We start from the raw sequence: 24,269 nt of genomic DNA, 5'->3' as shown, positions 1-24,269 counted from the left end.
ATAGTTTATTATAGTATATTATTGTTGTTTATTATTATTATGACTGATTAGACAGACTTCTCCTTTGTGGCCCCCTTCTTCTTTTGCCACCCAACATAAGTAGAGGTGTTGACCTCAATGATTCTGAAACAATAGATATTCAGTATTGACCAGGGGCAAATCCTTTACGGTATCGTTAACTTACTGATAATTTCCTAACTTTGGCCTCACTTGTGAGTGAATAATCAACTGACTTCTTCTGCCTTGGAAAAGACGGTTAAAAACATCATTTTCATTACAAAATATTTGAGTCGAACGGTGCCATTCGCAACACAAGTTTCAAGCCAGCGATGAAGGTACCCAATGCCCAGAACCATTAAAAAATCCAGAACACAACTTTGCAAACAAATATATGTTTAATGGCACTGTATAATGAATTTATAGTTGTTAAATATATTATTTTACTGTATAATTTATCGTTCTTCCAGTTCCTTTAGCAGTTCGTCAAAGTGAGTAATGTACCATTTAGCTTTCTCCTTTACTTGCTTTCTGATTACGTTTCCTCCAAATCCAATGAAGCAGTCCTGGCGAAACAGAAAGAAGGGGCACATAGATTATTGCAGGCCCATGCAAGGAATGGAGCTCCTCAGCAATTAAGTTTGTTTTTAAGATCAGACTTTAAAATTACGGTATTTCTCCTGCCGCTTCCCCTATTTCATTTTGCATGTTCATTTTTCAAATTTATTAACAAGAACTTCATTAACATTTAATTTTGCACCACTTTGGTCCTTAGAGTTTTTTTCCGATAGGAAAGGTGTGTCTCAGTACCTTGTAACTTCAAGATTGTTCAGGTCTGAGATTTTACTGAAAATACCATGTAAATGTGATGCGACATAAAGCCTTCATCTGCAGGAATGAGTTAACATTCGAACGTGCATGCAGCATCTCACAATTATTCCTATACTGTTTATCTTAACTCTGTTTACCTCATTTGATAGATACCAAAAGTAAACATTAACCATGTCTTCAATCATTAACCAGGAACAATCATCATTTCTACATCTCGGAAAACCATCTGCAGTGAAAGCGCAGTGTTTAAAATTTCCACTGCTTCTTTTTTGCGTTTAGGTAGAAAGCATCAAGCAAACACGAAGCTGTTTGGGTCATGCCGATATTTAACAGTGAGGGACCAGCTGCCCTAACTCACATCAGCAGTAGCTCTCGGAGGTTGTTCCTGTGCTTTTCCGTACGGGATATCTGTCCCTCAGCACTGGCGAAGAAGGGCTATTGGGGTACTTTTATGTAGAGAAAGGCACTAGAGGGGAGATGGAATTAAGATGTCTCTTCTGTGAAATAACTGTTTAGAATAAAGTTGTCTTTATAGTCATTTTTTTATTATTTCACCCTATCAGGGCTGCTATCTTCAAAGGTATCATCACTGTGCAGTGAAACGAACCCTCTTGGTAGGCCAGTATCAGGTAAACGTGCACCAGATGTGTGCCAGACCTTCATGCTAAGCACCATTAATCAGCGTTCAGGATCTTGGGAGGGTAAGACCTCTGCACAGAAGCAAGCACTTACTGTGGGGACATAGAGGGGAAGGGCAGAGGTGATAACATCAGCTTGATTTGAGACAGGTGGCTAGACTGTTCCATGGTCCTGCAGGACCCTGCCGGCACCCTGGCTTAGAGGGTGACACCCTTACGGAGACGGTCTGAACTGAGAGAAATCAACCCTTGCATGACGCAGCCTTTCCGGAGGAAAACTACCTGCGCAGATCTCTCTCAGGCTGTGGGAAGTGCTAAAGATCTTCCCTGAAGTCCTACACAGAATTCAAACCGCCCTTTTTTCCCCCAAAGGATTTGCTCAAAAGGAATTTAGAATTCCAGTTCTTTCATACTTACAGCAGGGGGACAGGCTTCCATGTCTGTAGCTCCGTCACCAATCATAACTACTTTCTTGAAGTGGAACTGTTCTTTCAGATGAGTAATAACCTTTCCTTTCCCCCCTGATTCAGCTGTTGGTTGTGTTTCATCGAATCCTGCATATTCTCCTAGAACACAGTGGAAGGACAAATGAGACACACAGCATATTCTTTTGTAAATGAAGAAAGATATATGTCTATGGTCTTTAGTTCAGAAAACAGCTAATTACGTGCAGTCCTGTAAGCCTCACAATATCAGCATCCCAAAAAAGTAATTTAAAGGTAAGTTTAAAAACTAGGATTTTAGCCGAGTCTCAATGGAGATATTTTCAAAGAGCTGAAATGCTAAGGCAAAAGTAGAAGCGCTGTACAGGTAGTGTTACAAATCCATTCCCAGTCACCCTGGTCTGGTCATACTGGTGTAAACATTTCAAAAGCAGCCTCCAGTACGATGTATAGACAGTGTGTGAAACGCTGAGTAAGAAACAACCTCACTAACCGCAGTTCTGCTTGATTACACCAGCTTAAAGTCCAGAGCAGCTCTGCTAAAGTGCATGGGTCTCCATCCGTACCTCAAAGTCCCTGAAAGTGAAGTTTGCTCTGAAAGCAGGTAAGTGTATTAAACTCTCTTAACTTGAAGGAGCGAGAGAAAATGAAAATCTGCTGTCAGCAACTGTAACATGTTTTACCTTTGGCACAGCTTGCAATTAAAAAGTAACTACAGTAACTGTCATATATCTGGAAAATTACCCGAACTCATGTTTTTGGTAAGGTCTTGCAGTTTGCCTACTTGGAGCTAGCTGGATCGGTAACAAGGTCATGTAGGTTGGACAGTATCTGTAGCCCAATAGTTCACAGTTTGGACCCAAGGGAATCTCACCATTAAAGTAAAACTTCAGCCTGTTGGCAAAGACGTTTGCTGTTGGAATGTTCAGCTGTAAGGCTACGTGCTCCACGATGCTCTGAAACCCCCCAGAGACCAAGAAGACCTGGACGCCTCGTTGATGAAGCCTGCTCACCAGCTCCCTGCGAAGAAAGAGCAGTCGCCAAGCGTGAGTGCCCGGCAGCATCTGGGGGTAACAGGAAAGTTAAAATACATCTTTCCTAAACAAGGCTGCCCGTTCTTTGTGTCATTCCAGTTTAGTTAGGATGTGTGCTGCTTTCCAGCTCCATCCATCTCTGCTGTCCAAAGTTTTCTCTTCTTTCCTTGCAACTTTGTGCATACACCTTGCTTGAAAAGAGACAAACAAAACCGTCACATCTAGAGACAAACAAGCATTTAGTTGCTCAGAAACAAGGACTCTCTACAAATTTTTTCTTTGCGCTTTCCTACTGTTCACATTAGTTCCCTTGAACAAATGACAGCAGATCTCGTTCAGATTTTCTTCTGAAGTAAAACAACAGCAAGAAAATGAATCTATAATGCAGGAAAAAGTAGGGAATGTGAGGGAGAGAAAGCCACTGCGCCAAAATGCAAAAGCGGGCTGAAAAGTGTGCAAAGTGCGAACATTTTCTAATTCAGAGTTGGTTCCCCAGACGCTGGACATCAATGCCATCTTTAGAAGAGGGCACCAGCTACAGAAAAGGAATCAAAAAAGTAGAAGTTTTCAGACTCAGTTAATGTCAACGGGGCTTGAAGGCAGTTAAGAGTTTTATGGGATTTGGCTCTAGAAGCAGGAAGGTCAGCGTGCAGCAATGCTGAGCATTAGAAGTGGTGGCAGTAAGAGCAGAAATGCTAAACACTAAAAAGCAAAGTGGAGGCTTAAAGTGGGCTACACAGAAAAGGAGGAAGAAAGGGAAGGAATGAAAAGGAAAATCATGTGATTCTAAACAAGGAAACAATGTGCTCTTTGTAGTTAGATCAAGCTATGCCTTCTACAGAAAACCCTGAGTGTGTGCTTCGTTTCAAGGAGAAAATACAAGCGCAATATCACCTAAAAGTACTGTATGTGCTAAAAATATTTTAGACTTGGAGTTAACATTTATTCCAAACCCAAAGATGAATGAATACAGACATATATATGTCTTTCCCTTTAGTGATTTTTTTAATACTTTTTTGGGGACTTCAGTACAGAATGGGTAGCTCTGACCGATGGATCCCCTAAGCTGAGCGCAGGGGTGTGAGTGCACACGGAGGTGTAAGAGAGCGGTAACATAACTGCAGAATAGACCAAGCCAGTAGTTCATACTGGGTATTAAATCTCTTCCCAGTTCCATCACCCACCAAAAACCAGATGTGATTGAACAGATTATTTTCCATGCCCAGTTAATCCTCGAGCCAGAATTTGAGCTTACCAATGGCAGTTAATGCCATAAAATGGCAGTTAATACCCAAGAGTGTTTTCTTTTTACAAGGATGCTTAGCCACCCGACATGGAGTCAGGCCATTATAAGCTCCTGATACAAGCTTCGTACAAAACCAGTGTGGAAATGGTGTAGGAAGGCAATGTAAACCAGCTCTATGGTCGTACAGCCTCCCTAATATCACAGAATTTTTTTTATTTATGCCATGTGCTTTTGGAAGACTTTTTTGTTAGATCATTTGAAATTTTTCTTACCGTATTCCTGGTGTTAGTTGAGGTGGGTTGTCAGATATTAATTTCTGCACTTGTTCATAGGAGGGACGTATGAGACCTAATCGTGCCGTTAAAGCTGCTTTGAATGTCACAGTGCCACCCATAGCTCTGCGCGTCCTAAATTGTGATCCAAAGAAAGAAAATCAGTGACACCTAACAAGTCAAAGCTTCTCCCAAGAACAGTTAATTAAAGAAGAATAACGAGGAACAAGGTAAGAGGCCACAGGTTCTAGGTTCTACCCTATCTATGCGGTAAAGGAGAAGACTGGTGCACTGAAAACCACTGGTTGCTGATCATCTCCACAGGTCAGAGCTCTTGTAAGAACCAGCGAGGCAAAGGAAAACTGCTTCGTTCCCTCTGTGAGAGCATCTGAGCCATTGGTACCAGTATTCCTAAACTGGGGCCCAGGTGCTGTTCTCTGAAAGTAACACAACTTTTGCTACATCAGCCTCAGAGAAGTGTTGAGAGAGTTGTCTCCTCTTCTCCATCTCATAATAAGGTTTGCTAGTGCTTAGCCGAGTTTAATGATGAGGGCTGATTGAAAGCATTTCCGCTAGAGAATGTACGTTGGTATAGTTTTGTTGAGTGGCTTCACAGTTCCAAAAGAAGTTACTTCATTATGCATTAATTCCACTTATTCCCAAAATCCTTTTTAAACTGTAATAATCTCCTGTGACAGGGTTGAAGCAATCCCTATTGTAAATTCCTTGTCACAGATTAACCTTATCCATCCTTATTTTTTACTACTATTCCTATGAAGTAAACAGCAAATATACTTACATCTCTGCAACGGCATCTCCGACTCCACAGAACTTTGCAAGCTCATCAATGCCTTCTTCCCTGATGACTGTACTGTCCACGTCAAAGCACACTGCATCAGCGTTGCGGAAGATCTCTTTCATCTCCAAGAGGGACGCCATCCTTTTCGGAACCTTCTTACTGTGAGGGGACAAGATAAAGTCTTTCTCTGAGTGGCAGTACTGCACTGCGTCTTGAGCCATTTGCGCAACTGATCTGGTTCTTGCAAGAAGGGACGAGCACAGCCTGGTAGCCAGCTTTTATCAAAGAGCGTGAGCGGTGGTGGAGGCCTGGCTCGGTTGCTGATTTGCTCTCTGCTGTTGCTGCCTACGATGTTCAATTTACGTTACAGGTGGGCCGTGCAGCTTTGGTCAGTTGCTGATTTGCTCTCCGCAGGCTCGGCCCATTGATGTTCCCATGGGGTTCAAGGTTGTAATACTTGGCATTTGCTGAACGATCAGACTGCCAACTGCTGTGTGGGACTTGCAGTTCTCAGTCTCATCTTGCCCTCACCGCTCAAATGCATCTTATTTTCTCATCAGACCCAGTCTAGCGTGTCGAATCAGTTGCTCCAGGGGATATTAAAAAACACCCAGCCCTTAAGGATTTGCTTGATCACAGTAGACATAACTATCTTAAACGTGTCAGTGAGTGGTTGTCCCTAAATACGGGTTTTCCCTAAATTTAGGTTGTCCCTAAATGTCCCTAAAATGAAATTTTAGATCCTTTTCTTTGTCCTGATTAATAAAAACTAAATATTCTCACCATTTATGAATGCATAGAAGGTTTAGCCATTAGCATTGGGAATTAGTCTTTTATAAAATCCCTTGTCTTGAGCTTTGAGAACTTCACTCAACCCATTAAGATATCACATCACGACACAACTTTTTCCATAATGTCTGACAAAAGCTTCTTTCTTCCCTTTTGTATGTGTCCACTTAAATATGTTGAGCACTTCTGCAGACCAGAAGCATGAGGTGTTAATCAAGTGTTTTCTTACTCTACCCTACTCATCTTGTGCTTCACCCTTTCGTAAGGGGATTGTGTGGACTTTACTATTTACCAATCTGTACATTTAGACAGAAATAACAGCGTTCTATCTCACTTCCCAGATTTTTGTAAAAGTTTTTGTTCGGTTGTTTCTTCTAATCTCTTAGACATCCCTCAGGACACATCTTGTGTAATTGATCTGAGTAGCAGGTTCTCCCTTTTTCTGGGATAGGGGAAAAATATGGTCAAACAGCGTGTTATGTACCTTCGCTGTGTCATATACCTTCATCTTTTGTTATCCTCTCGCTTATCTATTTTTCTCCTGTACATCATGTAAATTTTGATGGTGAGAGGTCTTACACAAGTTGCCACAAAACATTTGTTTTTTTGGACCAACTTTGCACCTCCGGACACAAAAGACATCCAGTGAAGATGGAGAAGATGATCGCTATGTACTTTGCTGTGGAAAAGTACAGGAACTGATCGGTACTGATGTAGCTCACTGCCAGACAGGAGTCATCCAGGGATTACACATGGTAAACACCAGTGCTGTTTCCAGAGGTGACTCTGTCACTGAGAGATCACAGATAAATAGTTAATGGGCAAAGAAGGCACAGGAAACTTTGGGTTTATTCCCACGACTAGTAACCATACGGTGAATACTGAGATACAAAAGGCTTTATGAAAAATTACCATAATCACTGAAAAAAATAACACACATTCATCTTTTATCTGTTCATGCGTATAGGATAAAAGAGAATGCTCCAGACCTTCACTGAAAGGTAAAAGTCTGTATAAATGAAGCCACCATACCTAAGCGATGAAACCTGCTGTGAACAGCTAACAGCCAAATTTGTAAGAAATAATCTCTGTTTAACAAACAGGTAGATATGAAATAGCAAGAAACAGACAGAGCAAGTCACATTGAAGGCAAAGCTATCCAAAGGCAGCCACGAAGCAGCCTGTTTGAGAGGGTCATTCTAGCTATTCTTGAGTTTTTTGGTGTGAACGCACTACTATAGTACCCAAAGTGGGTTTGTGGCTTTGGCACAAGGCCAAGAAGGTGACACAGGAGCTTCCTCAGCGCTCGTCTGCATCGCAGGTGTGAGAATGGGAGAGCAGGTATCACCCAGCCCCTACTTCCCTCCTGTGCATTCGGTTGAGGTGTGGGAAGGTAGGACCGAGCCTGGACTCAACCTCCCCAGTGTGCAGAAAGCAAAGGTGAGCGGGGACGCGGTAAAAAGGAGACATTCCAGAAAAGGGCTTTTACAAACTTCATCTCTGGGAAGGGCAGAAACAAGGACTGAACCATAGTCTGACAGGTTTCTGCTCTTTGTGCATCAGAGCTGTTCCGCGCGCAGACATACTGTAAAACTCTGGTCTAGCCTTAGAAGCACCGCTAAAGAATTATTCGCCGCAGACAGCATATGGTTTTTTGTATTTTTCTATAAAGACTGCGCTGTACATATAAGAAATAGTCATATTCCATCAGCATGGCACACAAGAGAAACCTCTCTCTCTTAACTGGCCATGCACATAAAAACTTCCCTCTGACAGATTCTGAGCTAAGACTTGGCTGTGGGTGGACAGGTGACACGTGAATTTGAAGTTTACTTTGTGTTAGCCTTGACTTGACCTTGGCTCCACAGCACTGTGTTTGTATTTTCAGTGGAAGATTTTGATTTTTTTGAGCAGGAGGGCTTTGACTTTAGGGCAGGCCTTGACAGCTATTTGATAGATGTATTTGTGCTGCGGAATTAAAAAACAAAATAAATCCACGAACATTTTTTAATGGTGGTGAGGGGTCTGGAGCAGGAGTCTTGTGAGGAGCGGCTGAGGGCGCTGGGGGTGTTCAGCCTGGAGAAGAGGAGGCTGAGGGGAGACCTTCTCGCTCTCTACAGCTCCCTGAAAGGAGGGGGTAGCTGGGGGGGGTGTCGGTCTCTTCTCCCAAGGAACAGGCCATGGGACAAGAGGAAACAGCCTCAAATTGTGCCAGGGGAGGTTTAGACGGGATATTAGGAAAAATTGTTTACACTGAAAGGGTTATTAAGCATTGGAAGAGGCTGCCCAGGGCAGTAGTTGAGGCACCATCCCTGGAGGGATTTAAAAGCCGGGCAGACGTGGTGCTGAGGGACACGGGGTAGTGATGGGTTTTGTCAGAGTCAGGTTGACTAGATGACCTGAAAGGTCCCTTCCAGCCTACGCAATTCTATGATTCTATGAAATGGCGCGGAGTTAATTTTTTCCAGCCTACTGGAAATTATAAAATCCACCAAAAATTCAGCCATGGGTTTGGTGCCAATTTTAAAGATTTGTTCTACTGGACAAACTTGTTGCATCACTGTGGCGGGATATTTGCGTCATGGTGTTCCAACACTGATTCCTTATTATGCAAAGCCATCACATTGCCTCACGCTAACCTGAGGCTGCACTGCAACATTACCACGTTATGATGCAATGTCACTGTGCGGGGACACCGCACTGTGATGTGATTTCTTGGCGAAAACCTGAAATATGTTTCTGGACACGTGTCTTCAAAATTTTAGTCTGAGAAAAATGGTATCCCTAGAAATACACACTGTGAGCAGGAAGAAAGAAACATTAACTTTTCTTTCCCTCCGTTATCCACATTTCCCATACTCCTTTCCCTTCTGGATGCTCCTTACAATGAGGAGACCACCACTGTGGTGGACTTTGCATTTTGATGGGCAAATAAACAAGTTAGAGAAAGAATTGCCAGTTGTGGAGCTATGGTTGGAATTAACCCTGTCCTCTCTTTGTTCCATGCAATAACTCTTTCAAAAGAGTTTCAAGCTGTGGTTTATAGCACCTAAAAATGACAAGTTGGAAGGGAAGAATTGCATTTTGAAATGCAGAAACCATCAGTAGTTTCTGATCTCCCTCAGCCTGTGACCTGCTAAAATCTTTCTGCTATAGCTGGACCCTGAGTCCTGGAAAACACAGACCTGGTTTTGGCTAATGTATCATCACACACGTTGGAGAACTTGTGATGAACTGCAAAGTAGGGAAGCTCATCCAGGAGCAAAGAGGAGAACCTATGAAGCAAGCTTCACCTATCGCAGGGAGTCTTGCTGGGGGGGAAAGTAAATTTTAGGAGTTAAAGGTGGTTCACTTGGAGTGAAATAAGGTTCTTCTGCCCTTGTTGGCAGAGCTTGAGGGGGCCACCACCAGCTCCAGAGGCTGAAAAATGCCATTCCAAGTGGTAACATGCCAATTTCAGAAACTCGTGACATTTTTTTCCCAGCCCTAAGGGTAGATGAGAGCGTAAGGCAAGGCGTTTAGTCATTGAGTAATGGGCAACAGGAGTGAGGGAAAATACAAGCAGGAGAGGTTCTGCTCCTTCCCTTGTTTTTAAAATTTTCACTGGGCCATCCTGGCATGTCATCCACCAGGAAGCTGCCTGGAACTGACTCCGGGTAAGTGCGCATAGGAAAGAAGGACAGACACAGTAGCTTATCCACAGGTAAGCGTCACTTGGAAACACCAGCAAAAAGAATTGAAGCTGTGTAAAACCTTTCTATGGACAAATCTCTAACAGCTGGAGTAAGAGAACAGCAATTTTTTATTCCAGAGTGGTATAGGCCTCTACAGTTGGCAGAGATTAATTACTCTGAAATTCAGGGCATCTGATTGCTTAAATCTGTCAATGTTTTAATGAGATGGTAAGAAAAAAGAAATTCACACAAATAATGAGTTTTGTCTCCAGATGAAAAACATGGGTAGAAAATCTCTGATGTTTCTGCCATTTAATTTCAGATAGGCAATCTATTCCTATCCTACTATTCGCTGGTTGGAAAAGCATCCAAGCAGCAAACATTTCAACAGGTTTGATAATAAAATACTGTGGGGAAGAGGAGAAGCAATGGGCAAAGTGCCTAGAGAAGACATAAGAATAGAGGTAGAGAGGTAGAATGAAACTTGAAATAAAGATGGAGAAAAAGGAAATCGCATCAGAAAAGTGGAATTCCCATGAGATCTCCTTGCCTACAGACTATGAAGTACTTCGTTAGGCCATTGGAAAAAAAAAATGGCATTTCCACAAGAAATAGCTCTGTTTCGTAACGGAGAGGGTGGAGTCACAGAAGCAAGCACGAGAATTATGTAAGGCCACATGTCGAAGGAAAACAACCCAAATCATTTCTGTTTGCTGACTCTTCAAAGAAGGGCACTTGCTGCACTGCGAAAACTGAAACATCCGCAGTATCTGCTACATATATTGCTAAAGGAACAAGTAAATGGTACTCAGAACTCCAGGTGTCCTGGGGCTGGTATATTTTGATGAGATCTTGAAGATCTCTCAAAATCCTCATTGTGATTAGACTTCACTTGTTATCATATTTCAGCTTTCAGAAGTGCTACCACGCTGCTACTTTGCATTATGTTCACATTTATTGCTGTGAAAAAATGCAGATTAAGTGAAGCTTAATGAAATATTACCTAAAATTTCTTTTGAAACAGATCACTCAGGAATATCCTACAGTTTGCAAACAGTCTCTAGTGTTTCTGATTCTGATTCTCATTTAACAAGGTGCGAGCACTTCACTGAGATTCACTCTGAGATACGTTCCCGCAGCTGAGTAACAGTGCGTTGAACATGCAGTGAGATATACAGAAAGGCAACTGCATTAAACTATTCCGTTTCATTGAAGGGAAACTGCTGCTTAGAGTAAGGGATTTGGAGAAAATAGTTCTTGAAACTTTTCTCAGGACCTGTTCCCACTACAGGACTGGTCCTGCTTGTAAGAATATTCACAGGAGCGTTTCCATGGCATTAGTTTAAAGAAACCACTTAATCCTCATTGTTTTCAGTCCTGTCTGTAAAATGGGAATAATATAGTGATACAACTTTTCTATGCTGAGGCTTAATTCTCTGTATTAGCAATATGTTTTGAAAGCTTTAGAGGAAAGGGGATACATTTAAGCAGATTAGTTATACTTAAGCAAATTGTGACTGTTGTTTATATCCCTGCAAGTACTACTCTACTACCCATCCATCCAAAACTGTGAGTTTCTGTGGTTTTCAGTGTGAGAACAGAAAGATTCAGTCCTTAACCTCACTAAGCTTGCCTCACACTTCCTGGTGTTCTGTTCAGGTTTTAAAGGTAGCAACACAAACCTGTATGCCAGTCAAGAGATGAACTGTTTGTAGCTCTACACTAGTATCTGAACAGCAGTGCCTAACAATGAATTTATTTACGCACTTTTTAAAAAGTAGTTGAAAAGAGGTAGAAGGAACCTGGTGGATGTTGACATACACCTCCCAACTCTCCAATCCCCTCTCGCCTGTCCTGACAAAATGATGATGCTTCCCCCCTGCATGATTGCATCATTCATTCATGCTGCTGTTATAAAACAGGCACCACGCTGCTGCTGGTGCTGCTGCATCCTGCCGGGCGGCACAGTCACAGCCCCAGCAGAAGATAGTCTTCATTTTCTATGCTAGAAAAATATGGTAAGTGTTATGGATCTGATACACCAAACGCCAACCCCTTCCAAACTGAGAGAAAAAAACGTTCCCAGTGACTTACAGTATTGTACTGGCCGTGGCTGTTGCTGCTGCTGCAAACCTCTTGGCTGCACAAGAAAAGTAGGGATCAGCTGAGACCTTCAGTCACATAAATACAACGGCACGGGCTGATCTGGAAGAAAGCCGCATTTTGTAAATCACTCTTTTATAATCTGCTGAGTAAGCCAGCCTGGATGTTTTTTTTAAATGGTTGCACACATGTAACCAGAGAAGTCCAGCTGTTCGCTGACAGGCGTAGGGAAGAGAGGTGTAACCTCGCCTGCGTCGGGGGAGGAGCTGCTCGGACCCAGTTTGGAGCGCTCCCAGCTTGGGGAGGCACGGCTTGGCAGGGAGCAGACCCTGAAGAAGATGATGGGGAGCTTCCTCGCCCGACAGCCAGCCTGTGCCACGGGCATGGAGAGCAAGACGGGTCTTGGCAAACTCACCTTGCTCCACGCAGAGCACCAGCGCGGGAGGGTGAGGGACGAGAGCCGAGGAGGGGCTCTGAGAAGCAGCAGTCAGGAGTTTCTCTTGGCGTGAAATCGGAGGCGAGGCAGGGACACTGTTTTCTTTCACTGTGGGTGAGATGAAAGGTTTTGTGAGTTAAGATTGCAATGTTGTATTTTGGCTTAAGCTGTTAGTCGGTGCATTAGAGCGTGCAATGTTACACACACAAAAAAAATCGAATCAAAATTCATCTAAAGCTTTGAAGGCAAAATTAAAACTTCTGCTTCTGAGAAGGCTCTGTTTTGTTTCCCCAAATGTAATGTTGTCAAATACAACGGATAAATTGCAAAACCTGTCTGTGCTTGTGTTTTGGCGTCCCACAGACAAGCTTCCCTCAGATATGACCGTGGACATCGGTTAGGAAATGGGAGGCTGCCAACCCAGGACTATGAAGCTGGTTGTTTGGTTCAAGGTCAAGAAAGCCAGATTTAGCTGATTTAGCTTCTTTCTTTCACTTGTGATAGGAGTCTTATGACTGCTGCCCATTTTGAAAGACTGTTCTGCACCACTGGATGCACGAGTCGCATTCTATGCCTGATCTCTTTTGCAATTCTGGCAGTATTACCCCTCAAAATCACATGCATTAATTAAAATAAATTAAAACAATAGCCTTGTGTGCCTCTCCTCCCACGTCTTCCTTGATATTTTTTTAAGAAGTTGTCAGTACACAACCATTATTCAACATGAGCATCTATTAGTAACTTCTTGTGTCAGGAAAAGCGGGCACCAACCCCTTTGCTACAAAACTGGTGACGTGGTTCACTGTTCAGTCTGGTCCTGTTAGTTTTATCGTGGCAGGACAGTAGGTTTTTAAAACAGATGTAGAAATCATTTCTGTGAATAAGGTTAAATGAAAACAGATCTTGATAAAGATGAAAGAAAACTGCTTTTACTGGGAATCTCAGAAGGTTTTGTGCCAAGATAAGCAGTCCCCGATTTGACTAAGACAATTGCTGCGGAATATTTCATGAAGGATTATTCCCTTTATTTGGCCTAGTTTTACGGACACATTGGTTGTAATTCAGTTAAATATTTTTATCCTAATCTGGTGTAATTTGTTGTAAATCCATTGATTTCAAAGGACAACGTAGGCCTAGTAAGCATCTACCCTGTATTTTTACTAGGCATTAAAAACAAACATGCAGAAGAATTCAACAAGCTAAGACTGAAAGCTAAGCTTACAGCTGACTGAAAAATGTAGAAAAGCTTGTTCTGATGTCTGAAAAATGCTGCAGAATGGGGATTTAATGTGAAAATGCTAATGAGAAATGTTACTATACCATAAAATAACTATCCTCAGACATGTGATCCAGGAAAGAAACATGGAGAGCTCTGCCTGGAAGCTTTAAAAGGATGTTGAGGAGTGAAAAGCACAACTCATGTGGACGTGCAACTATCGACAAAAGCAAAGCAGCTAACTCTTGTATGTGACTACGAAACCTCTCCATTTGTATAAAAAGCAGAGATCACCTACATGAAGGACTAGAATGTCTTTGAAAATGGCTTCCCTTTTTTTAAAAAAAAAAAATATCTAAAATTCAAACTAAAAGTTGCCAGGATGCAAATTTTGTTTCTCACAGTAATAATTCCCTTCACAAACCCAAACCTGCTTGGGGAATGGCTTTATCACTGTTAGCATCCAGCCCCACATGTCGCAGGTGTTTAGGACAGATTAATTCCTGCCTTTCCATGGGACATCACCCATGAGGGTCACAGAACAGCAGCAAGGAAAATATAAAATTCAACAGGCCCGCTGGTACGCATATGGGTTTGACAAGGCTGCCCTCTGCTGAGAACAGCCCCAAAGAGAGGATCAAGGCAAAAAAATTACAAATCAGAGAAGCGAGAATAGCAAAGTACTTGTGTGTGACCCGTTGGCTACAGAATCTAGGGCAGATCTGGGGATTCAGGTGTTTTAACCAGGCGCTGCATCGAGACATCTCTAATGTTAGCGCTGCAGCCTCTCAGGGTTGGGCTGGCATGTTTTATTTTGTTATGGTTTTCGGCAGGCCAGTAGCATCCCAATGAGTGTGAAGAATAAACATTAACAGGAGAGGTCCAGAGCCAATTACGAAATGCCAAGTGTAATTTCCTGCATTTTGCAATGTTTAATGTTTATTTCTAATGATTACAGTAACAGAACAGAAAGCTCGGACACTATACTAAAGAGTCAGCATTAAAATATTTCACAAGACACATGGACCACTCAGCTAAACAAAAGAGCTCCAAACTTGTGGTCTGCTATATTCAAACACCAACTTTATCTAAAACATTTAAAAACCAGAAACCCAAGCATATTAGCAGCTGTCCCCTCCAGACCTGCCAAGTCAGACCGACTGGCCAGGCATGGCAGTCCTCCTGCACAGCATGGCGTTTTGCCCAGAAACCTGAGATCCTCACCCAAAGCAGCAGAGCAGATTCCCAGCAGGTGCCATAGCCTACAGCCAAAACCAGTGAGGCTGGGGACTCTGCCCTGACACTTGACACTCACTGACTCTTTCAGTCAGTCTCCCCCAAAACACTTGTGCAACAAAACTGTACGCAACAGCAGGCTTAGACTTTACTACTGAAAGTGGAGTGAAAACACATTCAGCTCATTGTGTTGCTGCTCCGCAGCAGTTGTGTTGCCGAAGCCCAGCATCCAGGGCTGCATCCAGAGCTCCCTGCTGCAAAAACTGGGACGGAGTGGAGGAGATTTACCCTCTGCCATCCTCATGCCTGGTGGATAAGCCCTCAGGAAGGCTGTCTTTCTTCTCTGTACCAAATACTGAGGAAATCCTGGCCTCCGGGCCAATTGTCTGTTTGCTGGCAGCTAGCACCCTCTGGAGCAGATGGGCTGCAGGAACACCAAAAAAAGCTTGGCCCAGATCTCCCTGGCACCACTCTGCAGCCACGGGCCATGATTATTCCGGGGGCGGGCACCTTCCTTATGAAATACTTGGAAATAACCAGAGGGTTGTGTCACACCTGATACTGCCAGTTGCTCTGAGGTAGCAGATGGGCGTTTAGGGGTACAAGCCTGGATGAGGCAACGTGGGAGCCAAACTGTGCAATCTGTGCCCATGGAGTGTCTTCTCAAGCTTCTCTCAAGGAAAGTTGCCAATATTCCTCCATTCAGGAGCTCAAAGCTGGCAAGATGCAGCCTCAAGGGCTGGGCCCTGACAGGCCACATAGGCCCAATGCTTCCAGCACCCATGAAGATGGCCTTGACTTCAGTAATATTTTGTGGTTTTCCTCCACAGGCCTCACGGCAAACCTTAGTGTGCCCTTGGGAGACATCATCCCCCGCGTTTATAAAGCCTTTTGAAGGGTCCAGGCCCAGGATCGGCCTGGCTCTGCAGGCCCCGGCGGCCTACACGGCTTCGATTAACCTCAACTCCCAATTTTTACCAAGAACCCTCTTGATTATTAAGCCGGACCGCTTAACTATTAATTACACCGACCTAATGTTAAACCGCCGGGTTTAATTATTTATTCTTCACGCTTCTGCCGACCGGTCACGGCCCCTGAGGGGCCGCGCCCCCCGTTAACCTCCGCGGCGGCGCGGACGCGGTTAACTGGGGGCGCGGCCCCTCAGCGGTGGGGCGGGAGCATCCCGGCGGAGCGACAGGCGCCGCAGCCAATGGAAAAGCAGCCGGCGCGGCTGTGAGCCAATGGCCGTGCGCGCACCCCGGAGTGTTCTAGAAGGGGCGGGTGTGGGGGGCGTGGCCTATGTAGTCCCCGCCCACCCGCTCGGCTCGCCCGGCGCGGCCTGGACCAGCGCGGAGCGGCAGACATGGCGGTGAAGGCCCTCAACCCCAAAGCGGAGGTGGCCCGTGCCCAAGCCGCGTTAGCGGTGAACATCAGCGCGGCCCGCGGGCTTCAGGACGTGCTGAGGACCAACCTGGGCCCCAAGGGTACCATGAAGATGTGAGGGAACCCCCCCCGGCGTTGGGTTTGGGGAGGGGGGAGGCAGGCGCCTCAGCGCGCCGGGCGGACGTTAAGGCCTGAGGGGAAACGTGAGGAGAAAAGCGCGGGGAGGAGGGTCGTGTGGGGCCGGGGCGCGGTTCCTGCCGCCGCCATGCGGTGGGGAACAAAGCCGGAGGCCGCCCCGCCGTGTAGGGCTGAATGAATGGGGAGGGAGCGGTGCGGGCCTGCGGCCGGGCACATGTTGGGGACGGGGACGGGGGGGAGGAGAGGCTGCTCACCCGCCTCCTGTCGCCCGCAGGCTGGTGTCGGGGGCTGGAGACATCAAGCTGACCAAAGATGGCAACGTGCTGCTGCAGGAAATGGTAAGCTGTTTTTTTTGCCCTCGCGGGGGTGGGAACCTTGGGGAGCCGTGGCGGGGACTTAGGGAGGCAGGAGCCTGCTGATGGTCTCTTTGAGTGCCTCTGGCTGAGGGGGGGACCACGTCCCCTGCTGCCCCCGGCCTGTATTTCTGTAGTATTTAGGCCTGTGCATGCACTGAGGGGTAAATGTCCCCGGTAAAGAAATGCAGCTTGGTAGCTGTTGAATGAAGTTTGTGTGCTAATTTAGCAATTAAAAAGGAAACATAAATAATGTTTCCCGTTTAAATAATGATACTGGCACTTCTGTAGCTTTCTGTTTTGCTTGCAGAAAGCATAATTCCGTTACACTTGAGCAGGCCTAGGGCAGCAGAGGCTTCATGGGTGTGTGGCCTGGAAAGCGTTTAAATCTGAGTGATGGATGCAGCTCATATTGCTTTCCCATCGAGTCTGGGGTTGTATCACCATTTCCCCACCGTAGGGGTAAAGGTTATGTGATGGGAGGTGTTACGCCACGGGGATGGGACCTCCCGTGGGCCCAGGGGCAGGGCTGTGGGATTGGGGTGTGCCTCTGTCCCCCAGATGAACGTGGCCTGTTGGGGTGTGTGGAGTATTACACTCCACTATGTCTGATGTAATTCAGCGTAAAGTATTGAAGTTGATGTACACAGTGATCTGACAGACAGGAAAAAATCATTAAATCGGTTCTTTCACACTAGAGGTAGTACTGTTAAGAAAATAATGATAAAAAGCTAAACAACAGTATAAATGGTCCCACCGGATTTTGTCTTGCTCTAGTACAGTGACCAAGCACCAACCTCTTCAAATGTGGATAATGTTCTGTAGGTTCACAGGCTTCAACCTATGCTAAAATACTCTTCAGTCAGCCATTGGAGATGCTAAGTGATTTGTGTGTTCCTTAATTTAAAAGACTGACTTCTGTAAGTAACCTAAGGTCGTGTGTGGTGTTTCTGAAGTTTAGCAAGACAGGCTTCATGCTTGTAGCTGGAACACCAAATGTGCTACTTAGCAGGGGAACTGGCAAGAAACAAGCTAATTGAATGTTCTTTAGTTTCATTAGAATGAGTAAAATAAACTGCCAAAGGAATAGCAAACCAGTTAGGGTATGTGCAGCACTTTGCATGCAGAGATTCCTAAATTAACTCTAAACATGCTGGTTTTATTGCCAGCAGCAGTCTAGTGTGATGGTGCATCCTTTGCCTGAAGAGGAAAAGGGCTCCGTCAAGCTTGTAATGAGTTGAAGACTAGTTTGGCTCTTAGCACTCAACATTTTTGTGTATAGATGCATAATCTGAGGGGGGGGAAATAGTCTTATGTGGATTAATTCAATCAATTTGTTATTAAAGTAGGTGGCTGTTGTTAATTGGTGGTATTTGTTGAAACCTGCTGAATTGACATAAATCATGAAAACATCAACTAGTCTAAATTTTTCTTTAGCTGATTTCATATTGCTTACTTCCTGTACCAGTGCAGTAAGACTTACTGCTTGGCTTCTTATTTTTGTTTAGCAAATACAACACCCCACAGCCTCCCTGATAGCAAAAGTAGCAACAGCGCAAGATGACATCACTGGAGATGGTACTACTTCAAACGTCTTGATTATTGGAGAACTCCTAAAGCAGGCAGATCTCTATATTTCTGAGGTATGTATGCAGTATTTCTTTTGTAGGTGGACAAGTTAAAAGCTTCATCTGAGACCATTCAACTTGTTTTTTGTTCAATGCTTAATACTCATAATTCAAACATAAAAATGAATTTTTCTGCTTAAAATGAGTGCATCACAGAACTTGTAAAATGAGGAAAAGCTGGAGAGGGGGATACTGTAGCTTTTAATAAGGTTTTGTCTGATACCTGCTGTTACTTCTGTCTGTTTTGTGTGAGTGAAAATGCTTTCACTTGTATGTTAACAAGGGGATCCTCCCTGCTAGTAGGTGTTTTCGATATTAAGAGTTACAGAGTAGGCATTCATGTGGCACAGTGAACACCCAAGTGTGCTTTGTAGTTCCCTTGGTTTCAATTCTGTGCTAGAATAATCTGTACTTTTCCTCTGCATTGGAAGGATTTGCATTCCTTTTATATGTATTCAGAAGGACAGTACATTTTCTTGTCTTTGTAGGATGCATATTCTCTATGTCTTGACGTTACATGGAATGTTGAAACCACAGGTTCTATTTGTGAAAAAGTACTATTTTGTCTTCAGTTGTCTAATGATTTCCCTTCTTTCCTTGCATTAGGGCTTGCACCCTAGAATAGTAGCAGAAGGATTTGAGATTGCAAAGGAAAAAGCACTTGAAGTTTTGGAGCAGGTCAAAGTAACCAAGGAAATGGACAGGGAGACTCTTATAGATGTTGCCAGAACATCCCTCCGTACTAAAGTCCATACCGAGCTTGCTGACATCCTAACAGAGGCAAGTGTCTCTTCTGCCTCTTCTTATGTGAAGGGGTTCAGGTTTTAAAGTGCTGTCATTATTATTTGAGTGAAGGGTGGATGGAAAGATGTGAATTTGCACTTTGGAAGACTAATGGCCCCTTTTGGGGCTTTTTTCCCCTCCCCTCTATTCCAGGCTGTAGTAGATTCTGTTTTGACAGTCAGAAAACCAGATGAGCCTATTGACCTCCACATGGTAGAGATTATGGAGATGAAGCACAAATCAGAAACTGACACAACGTAAGTAACGAGTATCCTTGAGCTTCAGTTTAATGGTGCCCTGATGTTTGAGCCGTCTGTGGGTTTTTGTTTTCTTTTTGGAAGAACTTGCGTGTCCTAAAGCTACCACTGGAAAAGTTATTAGGGAAGGGGTGAAAGAAAGGCAGAAATACAGATTTCAGCCATAAATTGTCTAGGTAGCAGAAGTTTCCCAGTTGCCGAACTTGATTCCCTGACCAGATTTTTGAATAGCTAAGAATAACACTGGCTTTGGCTTTTGCGTAAAATGTTGAATAAATGCTTTTTTTCTTAGTGATAATGTCTGTGGCTTAGTTATGCTTTAGGCTTTTACTTGTCCATTACAAGTACAAAATAGCATTTGATAACTGGAAACTGGAATGTAGTCATCTAGTTGGGTATTCCATAGGCTTTCTGTTTACCTCAGTGGCATGGACGAATTCTGCACTAGCTTTCCTCAGTAGCTAATGCAGTCAGACACTATGCCAGAATAAATTCCCTTTTCACACTCTGATTGGTATGCTTTTTATGTGAGAATGGGCATGCCCTTGGAAGTGGGATACATGATCGTTGTTTACTCCAAACACAAGTGCCCAGGCAGTTCGTGTTGGACCAGTTCCACTGTTGATTCTCCGACTAGTCTGCGCTTCCATGAAGTGCGTGTCTTCTGTATGCGTATGTTGACACACAAAGTGCTTTTTAATCTTTTAGGCTGATAAGGGGGCTGGTTTTGGATCATGGTGCTCGTCATCCTGACATGAAGAAAAGAGTGGAAGATGCTTATGTTCTTACTTGCAATGTTTCTCTAGAATATGAGAAAACGTAAGTACACAGCAACAAGGTGAGGAGCAGAAAATGCTCCTGTCTGAAAAGACTCTTATTTAAGGTGTGCTTAAATAAGAACTGAAAGGACTGCATAGACTCTTGAAGAGCCAGGCAGGTCATGTAGAAGGTGGAATGGCAGAGGTGATGCTCCTGCAATCCTTTTTCGGAAAAGGGAAGCTGGTGGCTGAGAAAATGTCTTTGAGAGGCAGAACTTTGTAGTAGTTTTTATATTGTTTTGTTACTGAAGAAAGGCTGGAAGTCCTTCCTTTCTTGGGCATAATTTTATATTTTAGAGCAAACATATAAATATACTTCAGAGTTCGCTCAGTTTCAAATGGAAAAGCTCTGAACTAGAGCTTATGAACAGCATGCTGCTTTGGGGTGGGGTTCTTGATTGTTTTGTTTTGATTTTCTTCTTTTTTTAATAATGTAGCTGAAAGGGTTGTTTCCTTATGCTTAAGTTTATTTCTACAGCACCGAGGGTAGTTGTCTTACTGCTTTTTCATTGTTTTTTTTTCTTGTACAGAGAGGTGAGCTCTGGATTTTTCTATAAAAGTGCTGAAGAGAGAGAGAAGCTAGTGAAAGCAGAAAGAAAGTTCATTGAAGACAGAGTGAACAAAATCATAGCCTTGAAAAGAAGAGTTTGTGGTGATTCAGATAAAGGATTTGTTGTGATCAACCAGAAGGTGAGATGAAGGGTGTAACTAACCATAAAAATTAATTGAAAATGTTGGCTTTCTTGGCAAGCCGCATGCTGTTTGACTCATTTTGTATGGTTCTTCAGACAAAAATAGCTGAATTTTGGCTGGTGAACTTTTGAATATATGCATACAGTTCCTACTGGAGATCTTTGAGCCCTGAGGAAGAACTTACTAGTGTCAGACTGAGAGAGGGCATTTTTAGATTTTTCTTTATCCTTACGGTCACTTTGTCTGCTTCTAGGGAATTGACCCATTTTCCTTGGATGCACTTGCAAAAGAAGGAATAGTTGCTTTGCGGAGAGCTAAAAGGAGGAACATGGAAAGGTCAGTTCCTGGGGAGAGGAGGGAGTAAAATAACTTATTCTTACAAACTCAAGAGTCGGGTCTGGCTTGAATCCACCTTTAAGGACTTGCACTAAAAAGTCCACTTCAGCCTGTTCAGCTCTTTCTGGTGTAACTCGGGGTAGTTTGTACAAACCGTAGGAATGTCTGTCCAGCACTTGGAGTGATGTTGGAATTTCAGATACCAGTCTGCTTCAAATACAGATACCTATAGAGGAGATTTAATTCTGCAAGCTTATTTGGGTGAAGAGCTCTTCCATGAACAGAAGCAAACTGTTCCAAGCCTAGGAAGCATGGCGTTCTGCATGCTGAAATGCTATTGTTACGTTAGCAACTTCACATTTTACACAGCTTAGCACTTGGTTTATATTAAGTATGTTCTCTCTCAGACTGACCCTCGCGTGTGGCGGTACTGCCATGAACTCCGTGGAGGATCTCACTCCCGACTGCCTGGGACACGCAGGGCTTGTCTATGAGTATACATTGGTGAGTACAACTCAGCTTTCAGCTGAAGACAGGTTAAATATGCCTCATTGATGCCAGCTTTTCTTTTATTATGTGTATATGTGGATTAAGCAAATGTGTGACATGAATACATAATCCTGTTTTCCAGGGTGAAGAGAAATACACCTTCATTGAGAAATGTGACAACCCCCGCTCTGTTACCCTGTTGATCAGGGGGCCGAATAAGCATACGCTCACACAAATCAAGGACGCAGTAAGAGATGGTCTGCGTGCCGTTAAAAACGCTATTGAGGATGGTAAGTCTCTGCTCTGTTATGCAATGTTTAGGGTCTTCTCTTGAAATTCACCCCAGAATTGGTGGGTTTTGTATCAGCTTCCTTGGTATCCGAGGCAGGCAGACACCAAACTGAGTGTATCTCAATGTGAAGTGCTTTTAGGTACCGTTCTTACAGATATTTTACAACTAGTTGGTAACTGAATAAGTGCTTACCTGATCAGATAGAAGCTCGCTTTTTAAGGATAAGGGAAGAGCTCAAACTGCACTAAAAATTAACTGTTTAAATTGGAATAGGTGCTTATTGTGAAGTCTGAATATGGAGTTTTCCCTTGCAGGCTGTGTGGTCCCGGGAGCAGGTGCCCTAGAAGTGGCCGTAGCTAATGCTCTTGTTAAGCATAAACCTAATGTAAAAGGAAGAGCCCAGCTTGGAGTTCAGGCTTTTGCTGATGCTCTGCTCATCATTCCTAAGGTATGAGGAACCCCTGAATAAAGTGCCTTTAAAGCATGCTAAGACCCATCGCTCTTTCTGCTGGAGGTCTCTTAATTAAGGTGAAATTATTCCTCTGTTCTCTCAAAGGTTCTTGCTCAGAACTCTGGTTACGATCCCCAGGAGACACTGGTGAAGGTTCAGACAGAGCACGCGGAATCGGGGCAACTCACTGGAGTCGATCTGAACACTGGTAAGAGCTTCCTCAAATAATGGCACAATCTCAAGTAAGAAACTGTCATGGCTCAGCTCCATGAGGAGTAAAGATGCTCTGAATGCAGAAAGCTGCACCTTTTTTCATAAAAAGCTGTGCAGAATGCTGTGGTGGGCATCCTGTTGCTGCAGTCAGCCATGGCGTGCTGGAGTCCTTCAGTGGGTTCTGTTCGAGTTTGTTGTGAAAATAAAGCGGACAGTAGCGCTGGGTTGGATGTAGCAAGTGATATCTGATGGACAGAGGAAAGTCTTGCTTTGGATTATGAGAACTGGTTATTTAAAGACTTTATTTCTTCTGTAGGTGAGCCAATGGTAGCTGCAGCAGCTGGAATCTGGGATAATTATAATGTCAAAAAGCAACTGCTTCATTCATGGTAAATTACAGTATTTTCACTTTAAATACCAGTGGGTGTTTGATTGTTTAAGTTGATAGAGTAATGTGGAATCGAGCGATCCCAGGTAGAGGAAGCTGTCGTGAAAGGCAGAAATGAAGCTGAGTTGTCTTTGAACTATGTCAAAACAGATATTCTAACAATATTTATTTAATATTTCTAGCACGGTGATTGCCAGCAACATTCTCTTGGTGGATGAAATTATGCGAGCTGGAATGTCCTCTCTTAAAGGCTGAGTTGGATGTGCTGCTGTCGACGGTGGTCGGCTCCGGTACTGCCCCAGGGCATGTCTCAGAAATCCACCCCAAGGCGCGCTTTTCTTAGCCCTGGTGGATTTTCCCAGCAACAGAAAATTAATCTGCTGTAACGAGCAGCCCCTCTTTGGTAAACATGGCCACTCAATTAGCAACTATTCCAATATTTGGCTCTAAAAATCAGTTATTTATTTTTGATTTCACTGAAGTGTACAACTGAGGTTGCTTTCCTTTTTACCCAATAAACTGGTATGTTCTGTGCTTTATGTGTGTCGGTTATTTTAAAACTTCACCTTCCTCAGGCCAAGGGTTTGAACGTTCTGCTTGGAGGCTTTGTCAGCAGTTCTTGGCTCCCCGCTCTGCGTGCCGGACTTTGTTATTGCTTCCGATACTTGCCAGGGCAGAGCGTTCCTGCTCCGGTGGGGTGGGGGGGCTGCGAAATAACTGCTAAAGGCATTTGTTAATTCATCATAAAGCTGGATTAAACCAATCGCTTCATAGTTTTGTACTTGCTTACAGGTAAAGCTGAGTGAGTTAACGTACTCTGGAGGGTTTGAAGCGTGTTGAAAGAGCTGTTGCATGGTGTTGTCCATGTTATAAGACACTGATAGATTTTTGGCACTGTTCCTGCTTCATTATTTATGGACAATTAGCAATCCCAGAACTGTGTCTCTAGATCCAGCCTACAATGAAGAGGGATCGGGTTTAGGGGAGGGGAACAGCCTCCTGCAGCCTGAAATGATTTTCCCTAATCCAGCTTCGTTAACAGACAATCCTAAGAACAAAAGATCATTAGATTCTGAAAAGAGGTCTCTTTCATAAGCTCAATACAGTACTTTTATATTTCAGGCTACGATACACAATGTATACCATAAATTAATTGAAGACAAATACTTGTCACTTTATGTAGGCACAAGTAAATCTGACTTTACTGAAGAGGAGAAATCTTCAGTGCTATCACGGTTCTGGACTCCATTTCCCAGATAAAGGGAAAAAAAATTGAGAGAGGGTTTAATTTCACCAAGAGATCGTTAGTGACAGGTGGCTGGCTGAGCTCTTG

The 24,269-nt window shown here is 43.7% G+C and overlaps 2 protein-coding genes, 1 long non-coding RNA gene and 2 other non-coding genes across 5 annotated transcripts; 4 read left to right on the top strand and 1 right to left on the bottom strand.

The window, feature by feature from the left end:
* Positions 1 to 376: 376 nt before the first annotated feature.
* On the bottom strand, positions 377 to 5,517 carry PSPH (phosphoserine phosphatase). The gene is made up of 5 exons (XM_054209769.1): positions 5,261 to 5,517; positions 4,462 to 4,596; positions 2,784 to 2,929; positions 1,884 to 2,032; positions 377 to 563 (listed from the first exon to the last, which is right to left on the bottom strand). Exons 1-5 carry the CDS (start codon positions 5,479 to 5,481, stop codon positions 453 to 455), a joined length of 762 nt encoding a protein of 253 aa, XP_054065744.1. The 5' UTR covers positions 5,482 to 5,517; the 3' UTR covers positions 377 to 452.
* Positions 5,518 to 5,649: 132 nt separating this feature from the next.
* LOC128912962 (uncharacterized) lies at positions 5,650 to 13,324 on the top strand. Its single transcript, XR_008467800.1, has 2 exons — positions 5,650 to 11,741; positions 12,626 to 13,324. It is a non-coding gene; the product is annotated as an uncharacterized LOC128912962 (long non-coding RNA).
* A 2,699-nt stretch (positions 13,325 to 16,023) lies between these two features.
* Positions 16,024 to 23,470, top strand: CCT6A (chaperonin containing TCP1 subunit 6A). The gene is made up of 14 exons (XM_054209761.1): positions 16,024 to 16,211; positions 16,510 to 16,573; positions 18,097 to 18,231; positions 18,823 to 18,996; positions 19,153 to 19,256; positions 19,965 to 20,075; positions 20,605 to 20,764; positions 21,021 to 21,103; positions 21,511 to 21,607; positions 21,735 to 21,882; positions 22,199 to 22,332; positions 22,441 to 22,543; positions 22,865 to 22,937; positions 23,119 to 23,470. Exons 1-14 carry the CDS (start codon positions 16,078 to 16,080, stop codon positions 23,189 to 23,191), a joined length of 1,593 nt encoding a protein of 530 aa, XP_054065736.1. The 5' UTR covers positions 16,024 to 16,077; the 3' UTR covers positions 23,192 to 23,470.
* Positions 18,559 to 18,690, top strand: LOC128913217 (small nucleolar RNA SNORA22). The gene has a single exon (XR_008467881.1). It is a non-coding gene; the product is annotated as a small nucleolar RNA SNORA22 (small nucleolar RNA).
* Positions 19,683 to 19,818, top strand: LOC128913215 (small nucleolar RNA SNORA15). The gene has a single exon (XR_008467879.1). It is a non-coding gene; the product is annotated as a small nucleolar RNA SNORA15 (small nucleolar RNA).
* Positions 23,471 to 24,269: the final 799 nt, after the last annotated feature.

This window comes from Rissa tridactyla, chromosome 7 (genome assembly GCF_028500815.1).
Source record: "Rissa tridactyla isolate bRisTri1 chromosome 7, bRisTri1.patW.cur.20221130, whole genome shotgun sequence".
Lineage (NCBI taxonomy): Eukaryota > Metazoa > Chordata > Aves > Charadriiformes > Laridae > Rissa > Rissa tridactyla.
Note: the sequence above shows the minus strand (reverse complement) of the source record. Positions and strands in the feature narration are given on the sequence as shown.